Source organism: Dipodomys merriami, unplaced genomic scaffold (assembly GCF_024711535.1).
Source record: "Dipodomys merriami isolate MVZ:Mamm:240054 unplaced genomic scaffold, mDipMer1.0.p SCAF_33, whole genome shotgun sequence".
Classification (NCBI taxonomy): domain Eukaryota; kingdom Metazoa; phylum Chordata; class Mammalia; order Rodentia; family Heteromyidae; genus Dipodomys; species Dipodomys merriami.
In genome coordinates this window covers 5,686,019-5,713,675 of record NW_027204826.1, presented here as the reverse complement: position 1 = coordinate 5,713,675, position 27,657 = coordinate 5,686,019, and the positions used below count along the sequence as shown (strand labels likewise).

At 51.1% G+C, this 27,657-nt stretch overlaps 1 protein-coding gene across 3 annotated transcripts in view; it reads left to right on the top strand.

Annotated features, from left to right (window-relative positions):
* Nucleotides 1-1,439: 1,439 nt before the first annotated feature.
* Nucleotides 1,440-27,657, top strand: part of Paqr5 (progestin and adipoQ receptor family member 5) — a 34,326-nt gene continuing 8,108 nt past the window's right edge. Inside the window, exons 1-5 of one of the 3 annotated variants that reach the window (XM_070043012.1) lie at nt 1,440-1,542; nt 14,873-15,006; nt 23,353-23,480; nt 24,692-24,897; nt 25,538-25,664. In XM_070043012.1, the coding sequence (XP_069899113.1) occupies nt 14,956-15,006; nt 23,353-23,480; nt 24,692-24,897; nt 25,538-25,664 (512 nt within the window). In that variant the 5' untranslated portion in view covers nt 1,440-1,542; nt 14,873-14,955. Of the gene's footprint in view, nt 1,543-9,564; nt 9,585-14,872; nt 15,007-23,022; nt 23,264-23,352; nt 23,481-24,691; nt 24,898-25,537; nt 25,665-27,657 lie in introns of those variants that run through there. The other 2 variants (XM_070043013.1, XM_070043011.1) reach the window with 2 other exon arrangements.

Here is a 27,657-nt window from a genome sequence, read left to right as displayed (position 1 = left end):
GCTGCACAGAGTACCCCAGCATACCCTAGAATACCCCCATAGCATCCCAGAATATCCCAGCACCCCACAGAACACCCCAGCATCCCCTAGAATGCCCCAGAGCTTCTGAGCACACTCCAGAACACCCCAGCACAGGCGCATGACCTCTTCTGTCTCTAAAACCCATCTCTGCCCTGGTATCAGATGTCAGAAAGCCCACACCCCTTATGTCTGCTGTCTTGTGAGGACCCCTAATACCTTGGGAAAGAAGGTAGGGCTGCACCTCCATTTGGAGGATGGTGAGGGGGTCCCCAGGGCCAAGTGGAATTTGGAACTCAGTGCTCACTCTCACTCTGCTCTGCAGGGGACGGTGACCTGCCTGCCTGCATGCATGTATGTATGCATACCTGCATGACTACCACTTCCCCTTCCCTTGTAAGGAGTACACACAAACATCACACACACACACGCGTGTACACTCAGACATAACATGTATGCACTCAAAGGCACATGCATACATGCACATAAATGTGCAGATACATGTACTCAGAAATGTATGCATGCACTCATGCACACACAGATACACACTATACTCATGAACATATGTGCATGCACCACTACAGCCACAGAAGTTAGGAAGGTGCCAGAGCCAAACTCAGGATGCCTGAAGAGGCTTTAGATCATCCACTCCAACCTTTTTGCTGCCAACAGGGAAAGTGCCAAGGGGCAAAGCAGAGCCCAAGATCCCACCTGTGGGGATCTTGGCCAGGTGCCTGGACACCCAGGTTTGTTCTGTTCCCACAGTCTATGAATCCCCCAAACGGGGCAAGGCAGGGGCAGCTCAGGAGACAGAGGGCCTTTGTCAGAGGGAAGGATCTCCAGCTCCTGTGGAGGGGGTAAGAGGAGGCGTAAGCTGGCCCTCCCCTTCTGTACCTGGAGTAGCCCTATCTGGGTTGCTGCTAGGGTGTGTGTGTAGGGGCAGATATAGGCTGCAGGGGGGAGGGGTAAGGGGGAGGAGGACTAGGTGTGGGCTGCAGGGGGGAGGGGGGAGAGAAAGGCCAGTTGTAGGCTGCAGGGATGGGGGGGGGAGAAGGGCCAGGTGTGGGCTGCAGGAATGGGGGGGAGAAGGGCCAGGTGTGGGCTGCAGGGGTGTGGGGGGGAAGGGCCAGGTGTGGGCTGCAGGGGTGTGGGATGGAGGGGAAGGGCCGGGTGTGGGTTGCAGGGGTGTGGGATGGAGGGGAAGGGCCGGGTGTGGGTTGCAGGGGTGGAGGTGCAGGGGCAGAAGGGCCTGGGTGGGCGGGCCGCCTCTTGCTGTTGGAGACAGGCCGGTGCCCTGGCCAGGAGGCGGTGGCCCTGGAGATGCAGCTGGGGTTCAGGGCCCCTACCGCCCACTGCGCTCGGCTCCTCCCCGGGCAGCGCCCCGCCCGGCTCCCCAACGGGGCGGACCCAGGCGGGCCCTGGGCGGGACCCGGAGGGAGGCGCGGCCGCCGGCCAGGTGCCCGGGCCCAGGCCGCCTCGGAGCAGCGCCCGTCCCTGCGCCCCAGGACGCGAGACCCCGACAAGGTGACCGAGGGCGGACCCTGCTTGGACCCCTGTTCCCGCACCCCGTCCCCATACCCCTTCCTCGTTCCTGCACCCCGTCCCCGCGCCCCGTCCACGTGCCCTGTCCACGCGCCCCATCCCCATCCCCGCGCCCCGTCCTGGGAAGTTAGCGCCTGCCGCGCGCGGCACAGCCGCCTCCACCCGCACCCGGGCTCCCCGTTACTATGGGGCGCAGGTCGGAGCCCCCAACCCTTTAAAAACAAATGCTTGGATGGAGATAGTGTGGCTAGAGATTTTCTTAAGGGAAGTTTGCGTCTTCCGACTCTTGCCAAACCCAGCCAGAAGGGAGACAAGGCAGAGTGGGGGGTGGAGGTAGTTCGAGCCCCTGGCCTCCATCTCCCAGGCCTCCCTCCCTCACCTGTCCCTGGCCTCCACCTCTTGGGCCTCCATCTCCCCCCCTTCCCCAGCCTCCACCTTCCCCACCTTGCTCAGGGCTGAGCTCCCTGGTGATTGCCTCCCTGAGGGAGGAGGGGAGAATGGTTGGCGGGGACCCCTCAATTTGCTCTGGCTCTAAGGGGTGCAGAAAGGGCATCACCCTCCCCCTCCTTAGGCTGGGGAGGGCTCAGCTCCGCGGGGAGATGCACGGGGTGGGGGGATGATGGAGAAAGCCCCTTCCTCCAGGGGTAGAGAAGAAGTGGGGTGAATCTGGGGTACCAGTAGAAGGAGGTGGGAGGTGCAGGACCGTGGAAAGGAGACTCAGGTTAAGTCGGTGGTGGTCAGTGCTGGTGGAGTTTGCCAGTGTTGGACTCATCCTTCTGGACCATAGGACTTCTTCTGCACCTCCATGTCCACTTTCATCTGCAGGAACTCCCCCCGCCCTTCCCAGGGTTCTCCTGAGTGCAGGGCACAAGGAGAGACAGAGCAGGCACCTCTAGTACAGTGGGCGCCTCCTGGAGGAGTCAAATTCCCTTAGGAAGTTGGGCCCAGAACCCGCCAGCTCCCCTGCAGGTAGCCTTAGCGCTGACCTGGCACAAACGGGGCTCCCTGGACTGGGGGACATGAGCAATAGAGCACTTTCTGGCTACCAGGCCCCTGCCTTTTCAGGAAGGTCACTGAAAAGTAGGACCAGACAGGGCCCAACACCACTCTACTGAGTCCCTTCCGGCCCTCTGAGCCAGGATCCTGGGTGCTTTTCCAGCCAGAAGGTGGGCTTTCTGTACCCTTCCTCCACTTCCTGTCAGGCCAAGGAGAGTGGGTGCTGAGCATGGTGCCCAGGGCTATCCTGACCTGTTCCCCAGGATTGCTTTTGGAAACGCTGGTCTGCTTGGCTTGGTTCTCTCAATGCCATGTGGAGGTCACAGCTCAGGCAAAGAATTTGCTTTGCTTGCCTCAGTTTCCTCGCACACAACTCAGGGAGGAGAGAATCTGTATTTCTCTGCGTGCGTGCATGCGTGTGTGTGTGTGTGTGTGTGTGTGTGTGTGTGTGTGTGTGTGTGTGTTGGTATGAGGGCTTGAATTTAGAGCTTAGGTGCTGACACTGACCCTTTTCACTCAAGGCTGGTGCTCTACCATGTGAGTCAACAGCTCAACTTTTGGCTTTTGGGTGGGATTTTCCTGCCCAGGCTGTCTTTGAACTCTGGTCCATAGATTTCAGCCTCCTGAGTAGCTGGGGTTACAGGGAGGAGCCTCTGCCACTCAGAGCTGTATGGTTTTCTGAGAGATCCAAAGGAATCTGTGTTCTGAAAGACAAACCTGAGATGACTCTTTTGTGTGTGTGTGTGTGTGTGTGTGTGTGTGTGTGTGTGAGAGAGAGAGAGAGAGAGAGAGAGAGAGAGAGAGAGAGAGAGACAGACAGACAGACAGACAGACAGACAGACAGACACAGACAGACAGACAAACAGACAGGCAGGCAGGCAGGCAGGCAGACAGACAGACAGACAGACAGACAGACAGACAGAGTCAGAGAACACCTGGCTTCTCAGTTGGGTTGTGACCCCTCCAATTAACCAGCAAATAAAAAGCAGAAGTGGAGCTGTGGCTCAAGTGGTAGAGCACCAGCCTTGAATGAAAAAGCTCTGGGACAGTACCCAGACTCTGAGCTCAAGCCCTGATACATGCACACACAAATCAGGCCTTCATGAGAACAGGGCTTTTGTGCACGCCTCAGTTTCTGTGTAAGGAGAAGGCCACCCTATGGTGCAGGGAGGGGACAGGGCAGGAGGCATACAGTGTCACCCAAAGCTGGGCAGAAGGGAAGCAGTGCAGGAATGCAGATAGCTCCTCAGCCCTGCCCTGGTGCTGCCTACCCTGCTCAGGAGGAGGTCTTCAAACTCAGCCAGGACTTGAGGGTCCCGCTGCTGGTGGGCTCTATTCCCTAGTGGAGGACCCCGCTGGCTTTCAGTTGTTGGTGGGCTCAGTGCGGATCCCACAGAGGCCTGCGGTGGCGGGAGGAGGGGGTGGTTGTCAGGCTAGGATAAGCTTTGGTGGGAGCTGTATTCTCTGCTTCATCTTCCACAGCCTTTCTTGTATCTAAAATATATATATATATATGTATAATATATATAATATATATTTATTGTCAGTCCTAGGGCTTGAACGCAGGACCTTGAATGCTGTCCTTGAACTTTTTTGCTCAAGGCTTGCCTTCTACCACTTTGAGCCACAGCTCCACCTCCGGTTTTCTGGTAGTTAATCGGAGATAAGAGTCTCACAGACTTTCCTGCCTGAAATGGCTTTGAACCCCTATCTTCAAATCTTAGCCTCCTGAATAGCTAGGATTACAGGTGTGAACCTCTGGCGCCCGGCTTTCTGATATATTTTTAATTATGTTTAAAATCTGGCTTGTCAGCTCTTCTCCATGTTAGGAAGTAGGTTGTGTTAGGTAAGTGTGTTAAGGTACAGAGTAAATAGATCGGTCCACTCCACCCTTACTCATTGTCCAGGCTCTGAGAAGGACAAGGGTTTAAGGATGACTGGTGGAGGCAGAGCTGTTACTGATCCTGGCTAGATTCAAGTTAGTCAGAGCCAGGTCTCTGCTCCCCGCTGCCCCTCCCAGGTCTGCATGGCTAGGAAGGGATGAGGCTCCCTGGACTTCAGGACCAGAGAAGCAGTTCCTGGGCCAAGCACATGGCTGTCCCAGGAAGCAATGGAAGAGTCCCGGGGAATCCATGGGGGACTGCCCTGCCACTGGCCCCAAACTTCTTTTTCCATGCATTTATGGATTGCCAAAATAAGGGTTGGCGTGCACTTGCTGAGTCTCAGAGTTACAGGAGGGTATTGGAGAAGTTGGGCCTTGAAGGATGGGTAAGAGTTTTCAAAGCTGCTTGGGAAAGTTGAAGAAGGAGTCAGGGCAGGTAAGGAGCAATGATAATGCTTTTACTGAAAAACTAAGCTGGTGGTGCCTTCTCCTGTGTGTCTGAGATAGTGCTTCCTGCTGCACCCCTTCCCCTACCCCAGCCCTGTGTGGGCGTGCTTCTGGAATGAGGGAGGCCGCGACCTGAGCCATGGGTGGGGTCAGTGCATTCCGGTGCCTGCCCTTCTTATCATCGCCACCATCACTAGGACTCGGCTGGGTGACTGGGCCTCAGCTGTGGAAAAGTACCCATGTGAGTCAGTGCTCCTTAGTACCTGGTGACACCAGCAACTGGGGACCTGGGCCACTGTTTGAGGCTCCATTTTGGCTCCTCATCTGGACATTGATGAGATGATACAGCATAATAAGGGAGGCACCTGTAGATGAGAGAGAAAATCACAGATGCGGAGTGTCTCCCAATGCGGGACCCGAAGTTTCGCTCCCTCCCCGCTCAGCATCTTTAAGTGAGGTTTTTATCAGGACAAGTGTTCTGCCTCCTGACCTTGATGTAAGCCCAGAACCATCCCAGTGTTCCTGATGGTGTGGACTGGAGCCTCAAGCAGGGGCATTTTGTCTGGATGAACGTCACCTCTTAAGATTGTGTGTGTGTGTGTGTGCGCGCGTGCGCATGCGTGCACGCACAGTGTCTCGTGGACTTTCCTGTCCAGGCCAGCTTTGAACCGTGATCCTCAGATCTCAGCTTCCTGAGTGATTGGGATTACAGGTGTGAGCACCAGCACCCAGCTTGGGACAGGGGTTCTTTGAGTGTGGTGGGCATGGACCATGTGTTAATGAGGATCAGTGGATATGATCAAGTGGAGGAGGAAAACACAAGGCCCGCTGGTCCTTGCTGAGGGCCACGGCCAAGTTCTGGGCCATCCAGGCCTGGGGTTATGTAAGAAGGTGGGGATGGGAGGCAGGCCTGTGGTCTGGGCTCCCCCTGGGGTCAGTGGCTTCCAGGGCAGGGCAGTGTGGTGACAGATCCAGGGTCCCTGCCCAGCATGCAGTTTTGCCCCTACATTTGCCTTGCTCCCTGTCCTGGGAGTGGGGGACACAGGAAGTGAATCAGCTTAGAGATATGGCAAGCTGCTTGTTCTGTTTATATTCTTATTAATCCACGTCCACCGACCCAGTTCTGGCCTGTTGCTTCATGCTAGGGTGCGGGGTTGCTGAAGAATTTTGGAGAGAAGTCACCGTTCTGAGTCTAGGTTGGAATATTCCAGAAGGATCGGTTAGAAGAATTCATTCTTGGTTCTAGTGTAGGATATTGTGCTGTCCCCTGGGCCCGGTGTGTGCTATGGGGGACAGAAGGGGGACAGTTAATACCCAGAAGCTTCCTGTGGGAGAGGTAGATGTGCCGTGGTATTTTGCTTTGCTTTGTTGGCTGTTTTGTTATGGTGGTAAAATAGATAAAACATAAAATTTAGCCTTTGAACAGGTTTTCCAAGTGTAACTCATTGTCATAAAGCATACTTCTGTAAGAACTGCCATGTGGTGTCTTCTCAGTTTCCCCAAGCTGAGCCTGGTACCCCAAACACTAACTCACCCGGCAGCCCTGCTAACTAGCACTGTGCTCAGTCTCTGACCTTGACTCTATCTCTGACCAATCTCTGACCATGACTCCATCTCTGAACTTGACTCCATCTCTGAATTGGATTCTGTCTCTGAACTTGACTCTGTCTCTGAGCTTGACTCGTCTCTGAACTCAGGTGCCCTGTCATAGTCTGTATCAGTTATGAACAGAGACTTGCATTCGTTTAATCACACCCTAAAACTTGAGCGCATGGAACTTGGCCAGTGACTTTATAGTTAAAGCTTGGGTGGCAATGGGGTGTGGCAGAGAGGGGTGGATGTGTGTCACAGGGCATGGTGGCCCAAGGCTGGCATATCAATCTTGCTGTGACTGACATCCTAGAGCAAACAACTTTGTTGTAGGCCAGTTCTTCACTTACAGGGGGTTTGGGAGCTTACCAACATTCCTGGCTTTATACACTTAGAAGCCATTAGCCATGCCCTCACCTCTTCTCCTAGGGTGACAGTTAAAAATGTCCCCAGACATTATCCCCTGGGAGAATTCTTCTCATTGAAATCCATTGCTGCTGGGGGTCACGGCTTCCTGGAGGAAATGGCATCCATCTGGACTCCAGAAGACAGAAGGGAGGAAACTGAGGGAAGTGGGTAGAGAGGTGCTGGACAGCTTCCGGTCCCTGAGCAGGAAGGCACATCTCACCTCTGAGACAACTTGCAGGTCACTGGGACATCTTCAGGCTGGCTGGCAGTCCTGCAGACTCCAGCCTCTGTCCTGGGACCAGTTGCCCTGAGCCTGTGTGAGGCCGCACACATGGTGATGGGAGAGTGGGGTGGGACAAACTGTTCATCTCCTGGTGGCTGGGAAGCAAAGGGAGGGCCTGTGGGGTGCAAGGTCTATGGGCCCCACTTAAGGATGTGTCCCCATGCAGCCAGATGGCTTGTGGTTGGCAGAATGGACAGGGAAGGGGCAGAACTCAGCACACAGGAAGGTGGAGACAATGGGGAAGTAAGAAAGGAAGTCCGTCGGAGGCCCAGGGACACCTGACCCATGGAATCTTCAGAGTCTGGCCAAGGCCACCATGGGTGACGGCTGCTGAAAGGAAGGGACAGACAGGGCCTTCCTGCATACTTGCGCCCACAAAGCTGGACATGCTGTCTCTGTCAGAGAGGCGGCCTGGGGACCTGAGCTGGGGGGGGACAGGGGAACTGGCCATGGACTCTGGGTCTTGCATTCCTGTGGGGGATTATGGCTCCTTCAGGGCTGTCTCCTGAGTGCAAAAAAGGTAGCAGAAAGCACAAGGATCACCACCACCGACTGAGTCTCCCCTGGAGGCTCCACCCAGGTCCTGCAGCCCAACTCATTATCTTAATTATGCAGTCAATTTGTTTATCCACTTTTCCCAGGTCCCTCCCTCCCCTTAGCCCTTTTCCACCATGGCAGCTGGGCTTTCTGGGCAGGAAGGGGTGGGGGTTGGGGGGCAATGAGGATGAGAAGCCTTCAAACCCCACCCCCTTGCCACCTACTGACTGCAAAGTCTTCCTTCTTGGCCCTACCAGGTTCTAGGTGGACCTAGTCAGCATCCAAGGCCAGTGTGGGGCCAGCCCGTGGCCTTCTGGAAGCTCAAGAAGGTTGAGTTACTATCTTCACCTCCAGGCTCTATTCTGTGTGTTTTTCAGGGGGCTGATTTAGAGGGATCTACTCCTTGGATTTTTTTTTTTTTTGAAGAATGCATTTTGCTTCAGCCCTTAGGGAAACACTGGTGTTCAATGCTGGAAGTCTGACCTCATGTCATGTTAGCCACTGGGCTTTGTAATCTTTGGCTGCATTCAAACATGGTGAAATGTGTCACTAGTTAGCAGGATAATACGGTCAGTCCATCCTCACTATCAGAGGGGAGAATTAATTTTGCAGTGTATCCCATAGCCTGGGGCCAGCAGAAGAAGGCAGGGTGCCCTTAGTTGCACAGCTATTGGATGCTTATTTTTTTGGAGGGGGGGCTCCGGTCGTGGGGCCTGTACTCTGGGCCTGGGCGCTGTCCCTCAGCTCTTCAGCTCAAGGCTAGTGCTCTACCACTTGAGCCACAGTGCCATTTCCGGCTTTTTTCTTTTTGCTTATGTGGTGCTGAGGAATCAAACCCAGGGCCTCTGGCATGCAAGGCATTCGCTCTACCACTGAGCCACCTTCCCAGCCCTATTGGATGCTTATTGAAACCTACTGGGCACCAAGCACTGATGCACACAGGGCAGATACACTGGAAAGGCCTCTGCTTAAGCAGGGACCTCAGAGGAAAGCTGGGGAACTACACAGGATTTGAAGGCAGCACCACCTCAATTTTAGAGGAAAATGAGGATTAGAAAGTTCTTGCATCCAGAAGGAGCTGACTTCAAGGGACAGGGTGGGTAAAAGCTTAAGTCCTTTAGGGTGGGGGGGGGCGAGGGGGAGGTCCCTGTCCACTAGACCTGGCCCCTTATGCCAGGCCATGCCCCTTACCCAGGGCCCCGCCCCTACCCAGGGCTTTGCCCACAGGGTACCTTTCACCAGACCACCAGCCCTGCTCACCACAGGCTGCGCCCACCAGGCCCAAATTGGCAGTGGGGCCATCTGCCCTGCCCCCACTAGACCTGACCCCCCCCCCAGTGACCTCCCCTTCCCTCTGCCAGTTCCACCTCCCAGCTCCTTGCCTCCACATCTTTCCTCCTGGCCTGTGTAGTGTGATCTTTGGGTAATGATTACTTAAAATGGCTAATCCACTAGTTTATTGGTTGACGGTCACTGCACCCCTCCTTCCACTAGGCCTCCCTCCCCCCTAGGCCCAATGGATAAAGCTTGGTTAATGATCACCAAGGAAAACTGGGATGCAAATAGTCAGAGGAGAGCGGGGAAGGTGATTTCCCTGCACCCTCTGGAGTCCCCCTCCAAATCAGAATACATCTGGGAGTACTGCTTCCTGTACCCCCACCCCCACCAAACCATGCCCCCTCCCCATCTCCTGTCTGTCTGGAGCAGGGCCAGCCAGTCACCTGTCTACTGCCTGCCTGCGGGCTCCCAGCTCCCCCAGGAGACACTGCTTCCTCTCTGCCAAATACAGCCTTCACCTTCTTATGATCTGCTTCAAACTCTGCCTCCTCCACTGCCTTTCCCTGCCCTGCCTGCCCTTCTCGAACTCCTCAGAGGCACTGGGTAGGTCTTCTTTGAGGGAGAGGATGGGTTGAACAGTACTGGGGTTTTGAACTCAGGACCTTGTGCTTGAGATGTCTTTTCTGCCCCCCCCCCTCCCCGCCATGTCTGGGAGTGAGTGAAGCCCAGCCCTGCCATCTAGAGAGGCTTAGAGCACCAGCACAGGACCAGAGAGGGGAGGGGAGAGGAGGGCAAGGTGGAATTTGCCAGTAGGGAGGTAGGGGGGTGAGGGGGTGGTGGTGGTATAAAAATCTTCCACCTTCCTCCAGTCTCAACCACTCAAGGTAGTGACTAGAATGAGCCCCTGGACCTTCAATTTGATGGCTTTTCCAGATGTGTGGTAGGCTGCAGGATGTAGGCCTGGCTACCCTGAATAGGGGACCAGCAAGCAGGTTGGAGACATGCGCAGGAAGGTGTAGACATGTACTTCCTTCTCAGAGAAGTTACAAGGAAGCCCCATGTTTGCACCTCCTGGTTGACAGGCACAGGGTCGGAGGATCCTCACTGCGCCTGCTTGCTCCTGTTGTTGTTTTGGAGCATGACCACAGCCACCTCGTACTCATTATGGATCTCCTCTTGTGTCGAGGAAGTAGATAGAAGCTGGGGAAAGCAATCACTGAATTGGTTGGCCTGCTTCTGGCTACTTATTGAAAGCACTTTGGCCAACACTTGAGGGGCTGGGGATAGCTTTGTCAGTAAATACAAGCAGTAAAATGTAACAGTTTGATATGGCTGGTATTACTGCATGATTTGCTCAGCCCTGCAACCTGCTTTCTTTGACTGACAGCTATCCTGGATGCTGTTCTGCATTGGTTACTGCAGGTCTGTAACATTTTTACCAGCTCCACGGTGCAGAATTGCATGGAGCAAAGTCACTTCCCCAGCTGGCTTGGATCCTTTCCTGCTTTTCTCTGCTGTGTGCTCTGTCCAGATGTGTAGTGCTTGCCTGCCTGTAAATATTTACAGCAGCCTCCTCTCCACCCCCCAAAACCATTCAATTCCTTCACTGAGCTCTAATGTCATAGCAACCTGGCGCCAGCCAGTGGCTGGTCCTGAAAGAGCTTGAGAGAAATTATCCTTTTCTTGGCAGGTTTTGTTTTGGGGGTGGGTGGGGGAAAAGCAATACTGAGATTTGAACTCAGGGTCTTGTGCTTGCTCTGCCCGGCTCTGTACTGCTTTTCCCTTTCATCTGGCTGGCTCCCAAGCCCTGCCCACAACTTCTGCAACCAACTTCCATCTTCAAAAATGGAGGCCCAACCTCCATCTCTTCCCCCCCACCCCCAACACACAATTCCTTCCATGCCAAACCCACAAGAAATTGAGGCTCTGGGTGAATCTCCACCATCACACACACCCTGTTTTGCCCCATCTGTCCCTCATCCTGGGGTTCTCTGTCCTGTGTTTTTCTCTCTCAGGGGCTCTTTGGACTCTAAATATCACCTCCCTGTGGCCCTCACAGCTATCTGAAGCCTTAACTTTCCTCCTGAGATGGAGTCTCATATATTTTTTTTTTTGTTATTGTTGTTGGTTGTGGGGCTTGAACTCAGAGCCTGGACTCTGTCCTTGAGCCTCTTTGAGCGTAAGGCTAGCGCTCTACCACTTGAACCACTGTATTACTTCTGGCTTACTGGCAGTTACTTGGAAATGAGTCTCACGGACTTTACTGCCTGGCCTGGCTTCAAACCTGAATTCTTAGATCTCAGCTTCCTGAGTAGCTAGGATTACAGATGTGAGCCACCGGTGCCTGACCACAGTCTCATATTTTTAAATTGCAAAACTCAACTGGACACTGCCTTGTTTTCCCGACTTCCAACACTAGAGCCATTTCCCAGCTCATGGGAAATAGTGGTCGGGACGCGGGGTGCTCTGAGCCTGTGGCTAGAACCACCTGGTTCTCTCTCCTGTGATCAGCCGGACAAACATCAGGCTTGGGGTGTCCAGCGGAAGTGACAGGGCCAGGGGAGGGGATTTGTAGCTTCTGATGGATTCATTAGGAGAAAGAACCAGAAATCTTAGCGTGGGCCAGAGTTGTTTATTTGCCCTACTTTTTTTCTTAGTAGATTTTATTTAGAGAAGTTGTAGGTTTACAGAAAAGTTTTGCAAAACTTACAGAGAGCTCGAAACCCTCCCTCAGCACTCTGCCTCCAGTTCCCTCTGTGGTTACCATTTGGGGTTGGTGTCCTATCTTGTTAAAATTGAGGAGTGTTTGTTTGGTATTGGTCCTGGTTTTTGTCCCTTAGCTTTTTCACTCAAGGCTGGTGCTCTGCTACTTGACCAACACTTCCACATCTGGCTTTTTTGGCTTTTTGGTGATGAATTGGAGATAAGTCATCTGGACTTTCCTACTTAGGCTAGCTTTGAACCAGGATCCTCTGATCTCAGCCTCCTGAGTAGCTAGGATGACTAGATTTAAGTTTCTTATGTCAAGTGTCATCTCACAGGAATCTAAACTGTAGCTCTCAAAATGACTACCCCTGAAGATGCATAGAATGAAGTCAATCTAGTCTGACCATTTCTGTCCACCAAGTGGCTGGCTACGGGCTGTGTTCCAGGCAGAAAATGGGTGTGCGTGACTCACAAGGTACTTCTGAGGCAGGGTATAGACCAGGGTCCAGAGAACCAGAGAGCGTGGAGGAGCAGAGCCTGAAGCACTGATATGTGAGCCTGTGCAGCTCCAGGGTCCATGGAGGGAGAGCAAGCCGGTGAGTGTTCATCCTGGAGGAAGCAGAGTGTGGCGGGCCTGAAAGGCAGCAGAGACTGGATGGGAAGAGGACCTGAAGCTTGGGGTTAGGCCCAACGCCTGGCCAGGATGAAGTGATACCAGGGAAAGGTTGTGGGTATCTGTGTTCTGCCTGGGTGGCCCACAGTGACTGCTGGGTGAGGAGATTCCCCAGAGAAGGGCCAGGCCACCAGCCTGTTGAGCCGGCTTCTCCATCTGCAGATACCAGGCCCTGCCCAGCGGGCTGGGCCAGGTTCCAAGGCTGGCAGCAGGAAGGAACTGACATAAAGGAGAATGCCCTGCATTCATGGATGGGCACACCTGATTAGGGAGCCTGCTGCTACCCCTGCTTTGCCCTGCCAGGACTCCTCAGGGTGCCCCGGCACCTGGGTGTGGTTTTTACTTTGGCTGGTGGTACTTGTACATAACACTGAGCATTGGATGCAAGCTGTGGCCAGTCTTCAGTGACATCTGTGCGCATGTACAAGTGCGCATGTGCAAGTGCATGCGCGCGTGTGCGCACCCCCCCCACACACACACGAGGCCCATGCTTGCATCTCCATGGACCTCAGGTTAGGGACCCTCATCCTTGGAGCTACTGCAGCCCCTGGACCCTCTCCTGAATGGGTTTTGTGTGGTCCCGGCGCTGTGCTGGTCTACATCATGCTATTACCTCGAGGCATGTGTATAGCATTTAAGAGTTGATACTGTTCAATTTGGCCTCTCATAGAACTGCCCCAGCCCTGACCAATCAGATATTAATGCCGAAGATGAAAAACTGGTATACTTACTCGGCCAGGCCAAGTTCATCCCTCTGGGCTGCAAACTGCTTTAAGTCCAAGTCTTACCCTAAGTCCCTCCTGCCATACTTCTGCAGAGCCATCTCCAAGTTCAGCCTATCCAGGGTGCTTGTTAAGGTAAAAATGGATCAGGAGGGGCTTTGGGACGGCTGGCAGCCTTGGACCCTCGAGTCCCTTAGCCATATGGTGCCAAAGCCAGTACAGGTGACCTGTGACATTTGGTGTGTGTGTGTGTGTGTGTGTGTGTGTGTGTGTGTGTGTGTGTGTGTGTGTGTGTGTGTGTGTGTGTGTGTGTGTGTGTGTGCCAGTACAGGTGACCTGTGACATTTGGTGTGTGTGTGTGTGTGTGTGTGTGTGTGTGTGCGCGTGCGTGCTGGTACTGAGGATTAGACTCTGGTACTCAAGAGTCTAAAGCTCTCACTTGGCTTTTTTCACTGAAGTCTGGTGCTCTACCACTTGAGCCACAGCTCTGATTCTGGCTTTTTGGTGGCAAATGGAAGATAAAAGTCTCATAGATGTTCTTGCCTGGGCTGGCTTCTGCCATTATCAGGTCTCAGCTTCCTGAATAGCTAGGATTACAGGCATGAGCCACTAGTGCCAGGCCCCGTACATGTATTTTTTTCCGACTGTGGCCAGTAAGCAGTAAGCCTTTGATCATAATGCAGTCACGTAACAAGATCTACATAATAGGCAGAACCAATATCCCAAAGTGATGCTCACCTTGATGCCATGCCTCATTCTGGTTACATTGTGTTCTGTTGTTTCCCTGCGCTATTCTATTTTTAAACACTAGTCATGGCTCAGTGAATTAGCTTTGTGATGGTGAGACAGATTGTGAGCTGCAGTTTGGATAATACTAAGAAGAACCCTGGTCACTGTGCCAGGGCTGCCTGAAGGTGTTTGGAATTGTGCCGTGTCGGGCTTCTGACCCTGGCTGCAGCCAGACTGCTGGACATTTGGCCAAGGCATGGACTCCACTGCCCCAGCTCACTGCCTGTCTTTCTCTCCCTCTGGTGGACTCAGGCCTTGATCCGGCAGAGTGGGGCCGCTGGTCTTTCTGGTTCTGTGGCAGGGTGGTGTCCCATGGTTGCCTAGCAACCCTGTTTAATGTTGGCTTTGCCAGGTCCTGGCTGAGTGACCTTGTACAAGTCCTTTTCTATCTGGAACATTCATCTACAAGATAGGAGGAAGGGAGGGAGAACTACTTTGTGCTGTTCAGTGTAGGAAGGTTTTCATAGCTGTTATAATTTTCTTAGTGAAAAGTTTGAAGAAAAGAAAAGTTTTGTATTAAAACAGCCATAAGCTGGGCACTGGTATTTCACCCTTGTCATCCTAGCTACTCCTGAGGCTGAGATCTAAAGATGGATTGGGGTTCAAAGCCAGCCAGGGCAGGAAAGTCTGGATTGGCTTTCAAGTTGGGACCCTCAGATCTCAGCCTCCTGAGTAGCTAGGATGACAAGTGTGAACCCTGATGCCTGGCTTCAGTTCTCTTTTATAAGGGTGCTAACCCCACTCTTTCATGTCATGTAGGTTCCAGCAAAATCCTTAGGGATTTTGAAGGAGAAAACATTGCAGTTAAAGCAATCACCATACTAGGATGACTAGCTCTTGCCAGTGCTCTTGGGGTGAAGGTCTACCATATGGTGGGTTGAAAAGAAGCCCTATCTTCTGCCATCCTCTGTGGGCCTGTGTCTGATACTGAATAATGACTTACTGGATGCAGCTGGTGTTGGCAAAGGCTGACCTGATGTCTTCATGTTGACCTCTTCTAGGGAATCCAGGATGCCCAAGCCCTGAGGAGGCCTGGAGAGAGGCAGGGGCTGTCCCCCACCAGCCTGGCCCACCTGTCATCAAGATGCTGAGCCTGAAGCTCCCCAGGCTGTTTAGCATCGAGCAGGTGCCCCAGGTAGGTGCTTGGTTCCTTCTGGTCACCTCGAGGATGTGTCGAGGGCTTGCTCTGTGCCATGGGGTGGGGTGGGGGAGGCTGTGGGCAGCCTATCTGCTCTGCACAGGTCTTTTCTCCTTGTGCCCTCCCCTCCCTGATCTCCTTCTGGAAGCCTGTTTTGTTTCCTGTTTCATGAAGTCTGGAAAAGGCAGCGATCCTGGTACTCTTGAAGTCGCCCTTTCCTGTGGCATCTGTCTTCTTTTCCAAGGCAAAAATCCTTAGCTGGATCACAGATTCACACTGCCAAGAGGGGGCTGACAGCAGCTGGCTGGGCAGAGAGGTTTTTAGGGCCTCCTGTGGAATGTGGAAAGCAGGCCCCGTTCAGCTACCTCAACATGGCTTTGTTGGAAGCCTCACAGGAGGCCTCCTATTCCAGGTCAGGTGACAGGAAGGGCAGTCCCCTTCGATGTACTTCCAGGCCTCGGTAGCCATCCTGGGGTATGTGGGACCCACAGCCTGATTCCTCAGCCCAAGGAGACATCCTGGATATGTACTGTGATAAGCTGGGCACCCATTTCCTTGCAAAGAACAGATCCCTGGATCCATAGCTTCCTAAATTTGCATCCTTCCTTTGGGCTGAGGTGGAGTTATGTTCTTATGGTGAGAAGTCCCTGGGAGGTGACGACAGGACAGGAGAGAGCCCCTCCTCCTCAGCTCATTGCCACACATTTACAATTCCCCACAAGGAAAACAGTTCACCAAACTTAACATCAGGAGTGAAGTTCAGAGCCAGGTGCCGGTGGCTCACTCCTGTAATCCTAGCTATTCAAGAGGCTGAGATCTGAGGATCATGGTTCCAAGTCAGGCAGAAAAGTCCTTGAGACTATCATCTACAATTAACCACCAAAAAGCCAGAAGTGAAGGAGATATAGTTCAAGTGTAGAGTGCCAGCCTTGAGAAAGAAAAAAGCTAAGGTACAGTGCCCTGGCCCTGAGTTCATGAGTTCAAGCCCCCAGTACTGGCAGACACATGCACAAAAGGAATGGCAGTTGAAGAAGAGACATCTGCCCAGCCCTAACCTCAGCCTGCAATGAAGTTCTTGGAGAAAGTGGTCCAGGAGAAAAGGGGCACCACTTAGACTCAAGAGTAGGGATGAGACGAGGAAGGAGGCTGCCCCACCCCCAGTGTGGGCCAGGCTGGGATCTGAGCACATTGCTGGGGATGCAGCTCAGGAGAGAGAGATTCACACCCATTAGTAGTCACTGTGGTGTGCAGTCACTGGGATTCTGAAGGTTGGGACCAGCAGTGCCTGCACAGGCATGGGCTGCCCTTGACTGTGTCTTCTCTGCTTGTGCTCATAAATGATAGGACAGCAGTATCCTTCTGGGTGACAGGACACTGGCCCAAGGCAGAGGCCACATCAAAACAGCGCCTCTGCTGGCCCCGAGGGGAGTTTCACCGGGTGATTTGCTGGGGGAGATACAGGGGCAGGGGGAAGAAGAGAGGTATTTTTGAATTAACTAGCTGCAAACAGAGAAAAGATTAAAATGCACAATTTACTAGTGGTCTTGAGCATGTAGATGTGATACTTTCTGTCCTGAGCACTGTGAGTGCTGATCCTTGGTTTGCGGACTGAGCTCAGACAAAATACTCTTGGCAAGCTGGGCGCAATGGTAGTTCACACTTGTAATCCTAGCTACTCGGGAAGCTGAGATCTGAGGATCATGGTTCAAAACCAGCCTGGACAAGAAAGTCTGGAAGGGGGCTGGGAAAGTGGCTCAGTGGTAGAGTGCTTGCCTCGCATGCATGAGGCCCTGGGTTCAATTCCTCAGCACCACATAAATAGAAAAAGCTGGAAGTGGCACTGTGGCTCAAGTGGTAGAGCACTTGCCTTGAGCTAAAGAACTGAGGGACCCAGAGTTCAAGCCCCTGACAGACTTAAAAAAAAAGTCTGGAAGAAAACTAGAAGTGGTGCGGTGGCTCAAAGTGGTAGAGTGCTAGCCTTGAGCAAATATGCTCAGGGACAGTGCCCACGCCCTGAGTTTCAAGCCCCATGACTGACAAAAAAAAAAAAAAAGATTCTGCATCATGAATCCATTTGGCCTATATTCTTACTTGTACTCTCCTTGCTTGCTTGTGTTGAGTTTTGCATTCTTTCCTTTTTTCTTTTTCACACTCTATTTTCCCCTTGCATTTGTTTTATAATTGCTGTGAGTGATGTATGTTATCTCTGAGAGTTTAGAGGTTATTTCAGTTTTTGTGACATGAACAGCTGTACCTTAAGATAAGGCTAATACGTTTACCCCTGGTCCCTTGGTGATAGTTTAAATATTTCACTTCACATTTCATAGCTGCCAACAGGGGTGGTGGGAAGTGGAGGCCTGGGCAGGTGGAAGTCCTGCCATCTTCTGGCCACACCACATGGTACAGAGGGCCACCAAAGCTACCACACAACGGGAAGGGGAACAGCTGTGTTGGTTTGGGATCCTTAGAAACAGACTCAGCTCTAAAATTTTACATGCAGAAAGTTAACGGAGGCACCTTCTCAAACACAACATCTGTGAGGAAGTGAGGGGAACGAGGAGGGTAATGGAGATGTTGGATGGCAAGATGGCTGGACAGTGATTGTTCTTTCTGAGCAGTCCTGAATGAGAAAGGGGGGCCAGGAAACACAAAACAAGCAAAGCTCTTGATTGTATCTAGCTACACTCAACAAAATGCCAAAGATAAGTGAATTTAATTACTGCAATCATATCTTGAGTGTTATGTGGAGGATAAAAGATATCAGGAAGAGTCATAGGGCAAAAACATACATAATTCATAATTTATCGTGTTGATGCTGTAAAGTTTATTTATTTATTTCTGGTTGGTCGTGGGGCTTGAACTCTGGGCTTGGGCGCTGTCCCCGTGCTCTTCAGCTCAAGGCGAGCGCTCTACTGCTTGAACCACAGTGGCACTTTGGGTTTTCTAGTGGTTTATTGAAGATAAGAGTCTCGCCATGCTGTTGTGTTGCTCAAGTTCTTAGACAGGAAATTAAGAAATTAATTCAATTAGAGGAAACTCTGGCTAAGTTTGTGGTCAGTCCTGTTGAGGTAGAGCAGTAAGAATTACCGAAAGCATCATTAAATCCACACTTAGAACCAGAAGGGAATAAATAAATGTAACAGACTTTACCAGCCAAGTTCAAATGCTATAATGAGGCTGCAACAAGCAAGGATAATTATATAAAGCAAACGCAAAGAAAAAAAACATTAAAAATGTTTATTTCATGTGTCCCCATCTCATACAGTTGGCTATACTTTCTCAGGGTAATATCTGAGTTACTACAGCGATTGATTATTTTGCTTAAGTAAAGATAGAGTCCATATGAGGTGAGAGGACTGAGATTTGAGGCCAACCTGGGCAGAAAAGTTAGCAAGATGCCATCTCAATCACTAAGCCAGGTGTAGCGGTAGACTTTTGCCCTCCCAGCTATACAAGAAGCATTGGTAGGAGAATGTTGTTTATCTATCCCTCGGCAAAAAGTAAAACCCCATCTGAAAAATAACCTCATACCAGAAGGGTTGAGGCATAGCTAAAGCAGAGGGGCAGCACCTGCCTAACTAGTGGAGGTAAGCCCTTGAGTGCACACCTCCAGAGCCACCTCCCTTGCATACAATATGCATCTTATAAAGAAAACAGAAAATGGCAGGATTTTTGCTAGTTGAATAATAAAAATTATAGTTCAATCTACAGTGAACTTCATGAAAAAAAATCTCTGCAGAAATATTGATGTCAGGATTATGCATACATAAATCCCTTTTCTGCCTCGGTTGGCTTTGAACCATGATCCTCAGATCTCAGTCTCTGCAGGAGCTAGGATTACAGGTGTGAGCCACCGGCACCTGGCTGCCAACAACGTCTTCTAACAATGAGATCAGTGTTGCTTGCTCCCTATTGGCAATGAGGTGTATCTCAGTATCTTCTGCTTCACTGATTTTGTCTAGCCACTATGAACCTTGTCTGAACTGGACCCAAATTCTTAGCAGCTCTCCTTTGGCACTCACATTGGGTGACAAGGGTAATTTGATGTCAAGTGCAATGGGCATTTTTGCAAGATGTCTCATTTTAGGGAAGAGCTGAAAAGCAGCATGCATACTTTAGAATTATCTGAAAGAAAGCCATCAACGCTAGTTGGCCATCCACACCCTGTGCTGCCACCCCGAGCACTAGATTGTTGTTTTTATGACATTTGCTTCTTTGCTTTTCCTGCTTTGCTAATCTGTTCATCTACTGGGGTTTATTCTTTCCTCTCTGTTCTTGTTTTATTTATTTTCTTTTTCAGAGAGTAGGATGTACTGAAGCGTATCTTAAAGTGCTGGTTTAGTAGTTATGAATCCTTTAGCTCTGGTTTATCATGGAATGCTCTTTTTAAAAAAATGTACTGTATTTGTATTACAGTGGTGATGTACAGAGGTGTCACATACATAAGTCAGGTGATAAGTGCATTTCCTTTCATGCAGGGCATCTGTTCCCTCATTCTCTCCTAGCCTCTCTCTCTCATCTCCACCCATGAATTGCATAATTCACTTTCATCAATGTCCAGTGAGCTCCACTGCTGCATTTTTTCACCCTTAGAGTTCTGTGCTCTCACCTCAACCCTCCCAAAGATATATGTGTGAATACACCGTATATAAGGTAAAGAATACAGAATCATCAGAAAAAGAAAATAAAATTACAAAAAGGCTTTTGTTTCCATATCTTAGGAGTTTGTTTCAGTATGTGTATTATTTTATATAACTATGAAGAGGTGCTTAGGCTTTGCACCTTTGTGGTTCTCTCCTAAGACTATCCTCTTTTGGTCTCACTGTATGTGAGCATCTAGAATCCTGTGTAATTTGTCATGCCCCAGTGTGTTTTAGAGCTCACTTCCATATATCAGAACATGCACCATTTGTCTCTCTGCTCCTTGGCTTACCTTACTTAACATGATTTGTTCTAGTTCCATCCATTTCCCTGCAAATGACATTATCTTATTCTTTCTAATGGCTGTGTAAAATTCCATTGTATATAGGTACCACATTTTTTAGATCTACTCATTTAGGCTATTTCTATATCTCGGCTATTGTAAGTAATTGGGCAATAAATGCGGATTTGCAGGTGTCCTGGTTCATGATATTTAGGGTAGATGGCTAGGAGAATAGCCATGGGGAGATCTATGTTTAGTTTTTTGAGGAACCTCCAGACTGCTTTCCAGAGTGGTTACATTCCCACCAGCAGTGCAGTAGGGTTTCTTTTCCCCCACATCCCCACCAGCATTTGTTGTTTGAATTCAAAATGTTGGTCAATATAACTGGGGTGAGATGGAATCTCAGCATTGTTTCGATTTGCATTATGGACTGCTTTTATTTTTCCTTCAATTACGGAAGGGTAGCGTCAGTGAGTATAGTGATCTAGCTTGGTAATCATCTTTCAGGACTTGAATTATATCTTTCCATGCTCTCCTTGCATTTAGTGTTTGCTGAGAAATCTGCTGTTACTTTAATGGATCTGCCATTGTAAGTTACGTGTCTCTCCTCTTTTGCAGTTCTCAATATTGTTTCTTTATTTGATGTAATTAATGTTTTAGCTGTAATATATCTGAAGTGTTTGGAGTTCTGTAAGTGCCTGCCACACAGATAACTCTCTCAAGGTTGTGGAATTTTTCTGCTATTATTTTATTGAATAGGTTTTCTAAACCTTTAGCTGATATTTCTTCTCCTTCTATATCCACGATTGTAAGGTTTGATCTCGTGGTAACATCTAAGAGGCCTTGTAGATTCCCTTCATATCTTTTAAGTGTCTTCTTTGTTTTGGGGTTTTTTTTTTGAATTGTGGTTGAATTCTGCCCTCAAAGTTTTTTATTGTTTGTCTAACAAAGGATCAAATATTTAGGGGTTTAAAGGAAAGCTAAAAAGACAGTGGTATAGCACGAGATCGTACGCTCATCCTCGATGCAAAAGAAAAAAGATATGGGCAGGGAATGTGACTTAGTGATAGAGTGTTTGCCTAGCATGCATGAATCCCTTGGTTCAACTCCTCAGTACAACATAAACAGAAAAGTCTGGAAGTGGTAGATTGCTAGCCTTAAGCAAAAAACTCAGGGAGAGCACCCAGGCCCTGAGTTAAAACCCCCAGGATTGGCGAATAAAAAAAGATAATTATTTTGAATAATATTATTTTTCCTCTCTGCACCTCTCTGCACTTTCCCTGTGTAGACACTGTCGGACTGGATGAGGACCCACCTCTCATGTCCGCTCTTGAACTCAGTTGCCTCTTGGGAGATCTAAATCCAGGTGCAGTTGCATTCTGAGGGTTTGTAGGGTCAGGGCTCCAGTGTATGAATTTGAGGAGGAAGAAGCTGAGGCTTGGAGAAGCCCATGAGCCACCACAACCCAGGACATGAGCCATTCTATCACTCCAGAGACTCCTTGGCAGCTGCGAGGAACAGCAACATGAGCAGATGCATCCTGGCTCTGCGCCTGGCTTTCACCTTCACTTCTGCTGCTAGCGACTTAGCTAAGTGGCCTGACCTCCGCAGGACTCAGATCCCTTTTTTGCAAAGTATAGATAATGGACGCCTCTTCTTTACAGCGTGGTGCTCAGGATTCAGTGGGATTTGGACACTAATAGTACTTGCAGTCTACCTGTCCCCCTTCTTACCTTCCCCTGCACCTGCTGTCAAATTCTGCTGCTTACCAACCGGCAGAAATACTCTATTATTTTCCCTGGATGACTTTTAGTTTAATAGCCAGCAAAAACCAAAGAGTTTCAATTGCTGTGGTGGAATTCCAGGCATCAACCAGCAGGTGTGCAGGAGCTTTGCTCTGCCAGGCAGCCTGTCACAGGCTGAGCCTGTGGTGGGCACGAAAGACGGAGCCTGGCTGATGATCCCTTCCACCTAGAGTGCCGGCTTTCTTGCTGCTTAATGATAGGCTGCCCCAGATTTGATTTTCTCTCACTCCAAACTGCCCAGCCTGCGACCAGGAGTGCAAAGTGGGGTCTACAAATCAACCCCACTGTGCAAATAAGCAGGTACCTGCTAACGTTGGGGCACCTAGAGCTGAATTCTGGTTTCCCAGTGCTCGGGAGATGGTTGCCATTTGCCTTTGGGGTTTGAGCTGTTTTTCATGTGTGTCATTGTCGGGTGAGATGTGACTGTTGTTTGTGCAAGGTAATTTGTGCCGAGAACGTGGCTGTGACTGGCGGGGCAGGAGGAATAGACTTCATCTCCTTTTGCTCTGCTCGGAGCTCCTTAGACAGAGCAAACTAGATCTAAGTACTGGCAATTTGAGTTCGTAAACAGAGGTTTTGTAAAATGAAGGTTTATGTTGGAGGAAAGGCACCGGGCCATCTTTGTTATTGTTTTGTCTAGTGTGTATGTGTGTGCACACGTGCGTGTGAGCACACGTGTGCCAATCTTGGGCGCTGTCCCTCAGCTTTTGTGCTCAAGGCTAGCACTATACCACTTGAACCACTCCCAGGCTTGATTTTTTTGGTTTTTGGTGGTTTTTTTTGTGATTAATTGGAGATGAGAGTCTCACAAACTTTCCTGTCTGGGCTGGCTTTGAACCCCAATCCTCAGATCTCAGTCTGCTGAGTAGCAGGATTACAGCTGTGAGCACCAGTGCCTAGCTTCTTTTATGCACACAGGCAGTGTGAGGTGCCACACAGCACACCAGTGAACCAGCACATAGGCTGCTTCTGCACAATGAAGACAGAAACAGCCCCAAATGCCACCATCATGGTACAACCATGGCAGGAGTGGAGTTTCCACCCCATTTTTCTTCACCTAGTGTCTTACCTGAGCAATCCAATTTTCTTGCTGGGGGTGTTTTGGGGTGGACTGGCAGAGTAGGCTGCCAGGGTGGAGAGTCAGAGGTCACCGCCCTAGCTGGGACCAGTCTCTTGCTGCCTCAGTCCAAGCTGACAGCATCATGGGTCCGTGTCATCAAAGGCCTTTGTGAAGCATCTTGTGCATATACCTGGCCCCCGGGGCCTTCTTCTGCAGAGCTCGCCCCCTCTCCCACAGCCCCTGACATCTGGGGCTCACTGGCTCAGACAGACAACATCTATGTTATACAACCACAAAGGCATCTGAACACCGGGCTGTGGGCCCCAGGCAGAGGGGGCAACATTCATGCCGGGAGTGAATGAGCTGGGAATGCCAAGGCAGGCTGGGTTCCCTCCTCTGGCTGGCTGGAGACAGACTGCTCGGAGGACAGCAGGCTACAAAAGCTCCTCGAAGGGAAGAAGAGAGGTGAGGTGGGGTGGGGGTGGGAGGCTCCACGTTCCCCAGACCTCCGGCCACCTGCGGCTTACCCAGGGCCCTCTGGCATCTCCTTGCAGGTGTTTCATGAGCAGGGCATTCTCTTCGGCTACCGACACCCGCAGAGTTCTGCCACTGCCTGCATCCTCAGCCTCTTCCAAATGAACAATGAGACGCTCAACATCTGGACTCACTTGCTGCCTTTCTGGTAACCTCCTGCCCCACCCACCCCACCAGTCCCTCCCTCCCTCCTACCCCCAGATGAGGGTGGGGGAGGGAGCCCTGTGGTACTGCACTGGGATTGAGGGGTGTCCCTGCATGGGTGCTTGTGAGCATACTGTAGAGGGGGAGTGGTTGGGTCTGCCGGGGTAGGGTTGCCAAAGGTCTCCGGATTTTCATGGCTTCCTCTGGGTTGACAGCCTGCTCTCTCCCTTCCCCTTTGAGGCATGGCAGGCCTTTAGAGGCCCTGGCGACAAAGCCACCAGATCACTACACCTCTCTTCCTGCATCACCCACCCCGTGGAAGAGATAAAAGCTAGGGGGTGGAGTGGGGTGATTCTTTTAGGGAAGCTCAACAATTCCAGGGGCTATCGCCTGGGCAGGTTGGCATTGAAGTTCTGCTCAAGAAGGCCACTGGCTGTGTTAAATTTTGTTAACATAAAAAGTCTGCTTGCGGGGCTTAGTAGTAGAGTGCTTGCCTAGCATGCATGAAGCCCTGGGTTCAATTCCTCAGTACCACATACACAGAAAAGGCCGCAAGTGATGCTGTGATGCAAGTAGTGGAATGCTAGCCTTGAGTGCAGAGAGGCTCAGGGACAGAGCCCAGGCTCTGCATTCAAGGCCCACGACTGCCTAGTATGGCAGTACATACCTGTAATCCCAGCACTAGGGAAGCTGAGGCAGGAGAACTGATTGTTGAGAGACAGCTTGGACAATATGGCTACATCTTGTACAAATAGTTTAAGCTGTGGGGTCCAGTGATGTCCTCCAGCCTTTGGTGAGAAAAGGAGCAGTTCGTAGCCGGACCCCATATACATGGGGGTCATAGGTTGGAAGATCTGAGACAGAACTGGAGAAGCTCTGACTGCTCCAGACTCTTACTTCTGAGGAGGCCGTGAGCGTCTCCATCCTCGGAGTTCCGGAAGCTAGTGGAGACTGAGTGAGCACTGGAAAGATGCGTTAGGAGAGACGCCAGCATGGTGGCTCGGGAGGGGACTGGATTCGATGAACCTAAAGGCTCTGCCCCACGCTGCCTGCCCACTCCCAGCTCACTGCCACTCGGGTCAGACCAGGCTCCTCATGCCATCTCGGCATGTGGCATTTTTACCATCCTGAGAACTGGGGATTGACGATCACCGCAGTGGAGGTGGAGGTGATGGGCAGAGGTCCGGGGAGGCTGAGGCCCACACTGGGTTCCAGGTTCTTCATGTGGAGGTTTGTGACCATGCTGTGGATGACAGACATCCAGAATGACAGCTACTCGTGGCCCGTGCTCGTGTACATGTGCACCAGCTGCGTGTACCCGCTGGCATCCAGCTGCGCCCACACCTTCAGCTCCATGTCCAAGAACGCCCGGCACATCTGCTACTTCCTAGACTACGGTGCTGTCAACCTTTTCAGCCTGGGTAGGTGGATCCAGAGCAGCCCTGGGACCTGCCTTGTGTCCTGCCCACTGGCCCTCGGTCAGTGCACCAGAGGCTTTGCTGGGTTTGCAGAAGAGTCATGAGGACCCCCTGGGCCCTGTGGGGACCTCATCCTCCATGACACCAGGGCCCATGTCCAGCTTCCTCAGGGCCCTGTCAAGAGCTTGTCTATTATGGGCTGGTAGAGTCAGCAGCCTGGGCTGTGGGCACTGTCTGCCAATTTCTAAGGTGTAAATGCTCCTTTGGGGCCGCCCTCCAGTTCCCAGCATGAGGTCACAGGGTGCAGAGGTTGGCAGGGGTGTGCCACGATGTAGTAGTTGCACGGAAGTCTTAAGACTGCTGTCGTGATTTGGTTCATCGCAAGGTCATGGAGGGTTCATTTGTAACCGTGGCTGGGTTTAATGTAGGCTTACAAGAACTCTGAAACTTTTCACAGTCAACTCTTACAGGCCAGGACGGGATAATCTTGCACTTGGGGCTGGCCCGTCCCACCTGGTAGAACAGGATGGGGGTCACAAACAACCCACTGAAGTGTGAGGAACCAGCTTGGGGACAGTCTTTCCCAGGGTGTCTCCGGTGCCTGGGCCCAGCTCTGTTCCTGAAGCCAGTCTTCCTCTCCCAGGCTCAGCCATTGCATACTCGGCCTACACGTTCCCAGACGGGCTGGTCCGCACCACCTTCCATGAGTATTACGTGGCCTTGGCTGTGCTGAACACCATCCTGAGCACCGGCCTTTCCTGCTACTCCAGGTACTGGGGTGTTGAGCTTGGGCAGGACGGGAGGAAGGTGAGCCAGGCTTGGGACTCTATGTGAGGTCTGCAGAAGAGGCAAGCTTGGTGTAAAGCTTCCCGGGAGCCTGGGACTCAGTTTCCCCTACTGACAGATACCATGGGTGTCATCTGTTCAACCACGTACCATCTTCTGCTTGGAAAAAAATCCCACGTTTGGTCAAATGCTCTGAAATTCTTCTTTTTCAGTAGTCCTGGGGTTTGAACTCAGGGCCTTACACTTCCTAGGCTGGCACTCTACCACAGAGACATGCCTCTCTCCCTGTTTGTTTCTTCACTGGTTATTGTAAATAACCACACATGCACCTGGACTATGATCCACCTATTTTAGGCTTCCCTGGGAACACAGGTTCATAATCACCACCTCCAGCCTCCCTCCATGGAGTCAGAGACTCGGAAATTTTTCTGCCCAGGATGGTCTGGCACCAGGATCCTCCCGATCTTGGCCTCTTACACAACTTGGGATGGCAGGAAAATGCCACTGTGCCCAGCTACGCATTAGGAAAGAGTCTTGAGAACTTTTCTGCCTGGGCTGACCTTGAACCACAATCCTCCTGTTTTCCAAGTAGCTAGGATTACAGGTGAAGGCCATTGGTGCTCAGCCTTAATTCCTTTTGAGTAAAAGTGTCCTGAACTTTGGCCTGGACAAGTCAACTTTCTGGCTGTATCTAGCCCAGTCCCTCACCTTCCTGGAACTTGAACTTGGGTCTTGACATTGACCTCTGAGAAGGGGAACAAGGGCAGTATGCCTGGCACACGCATGGCAGGGTTGTGATGTGTAGGCAGAGATGTTGCCAGTAAATAAGATGTGCTCTTCCAAGTGCTTGGTGGGCATATTCAGATGTCTGCCTCCACCTCAAGGTCAATGAGTTGAGTCACTGTCTCAGCTTCCTACTGTTCATCCTTTCACTCAGGAAAACGTGGGGCGTGGGTGATAGGTTTTGTGGGACTGAGGAGCAGTTGGGAAGTTTCACAAACCTGACAAACTGGTTTTGGGGAGGAGAGTGAACCTTAAACAGCTCTGGGAACGCTGGCCCCAACCTGCCTATAGCCACCCAGAGGAAACAGAAGAGGGGAGAAGAGGAAAGGTTTACATGAGAGTAGATTCCAGGCCTAGGTGGCACAGTGCTGGAGTTTGTGAAGCTTTGTCCTCAGGCTCACAAGGACCAGACACTACTCTGTCTGTTTGGCAACCCAGGACCACGAGGCCCTGGTGTCTGGAATTGAGGCTTAGGGAGCTGGACTGGTGAAGGAGCAGAGGAATTAATGGGTGTGGAAGAAACATCTTGGAATGCAAAGTCTTGGATATTTGCTACTTTCTGTTAAGTCCTGTGAATCACCTGTAAGCCACCAGGGTTGCTGGAGGCCTCCCTGATTGGGCAGGGATGGAAAGTATTCTGAGTTTGGCATGCCTGGTGCATTTTGACAAATTTGTTTGACAGCTGGGCCAGGAATCTCCTGCATGCCTACAATTGGGGGCTCCCCTACCTTGACAATCAAAGAGGTTATTTCTGTTTATGTGTAGAGCACCCCTGTGGCTGTTTGTCCATCCAACCATCCATCATCCATCTACCCACCTCCATCCATCAATTATCCATCTATCATCTACCTGGTCCATCCAACCATCCATTAATCATCCATCCTTTTACCTCCATCCATCCATCAATCATCCATCCACCCATCTATCCATCCATCCATCCATCCATCCATCTATCCATCTATCCATCTACCTTCACCCACCCATCCATCCATCCATCCATCATCTACCTCTATCTGTCCATCAGTCATCCATCTGTCAATATCCATCATCTATCTAATCATCCACTCACCCCTTATCCATCCATCCATTATCTACCCATCATCTACCTCCATCCACTTACCCATTCATCATCCATCCCTATCAACTTCCACCCATCACTTATCCATCCATCTATCCATCCATGCACCAATTATC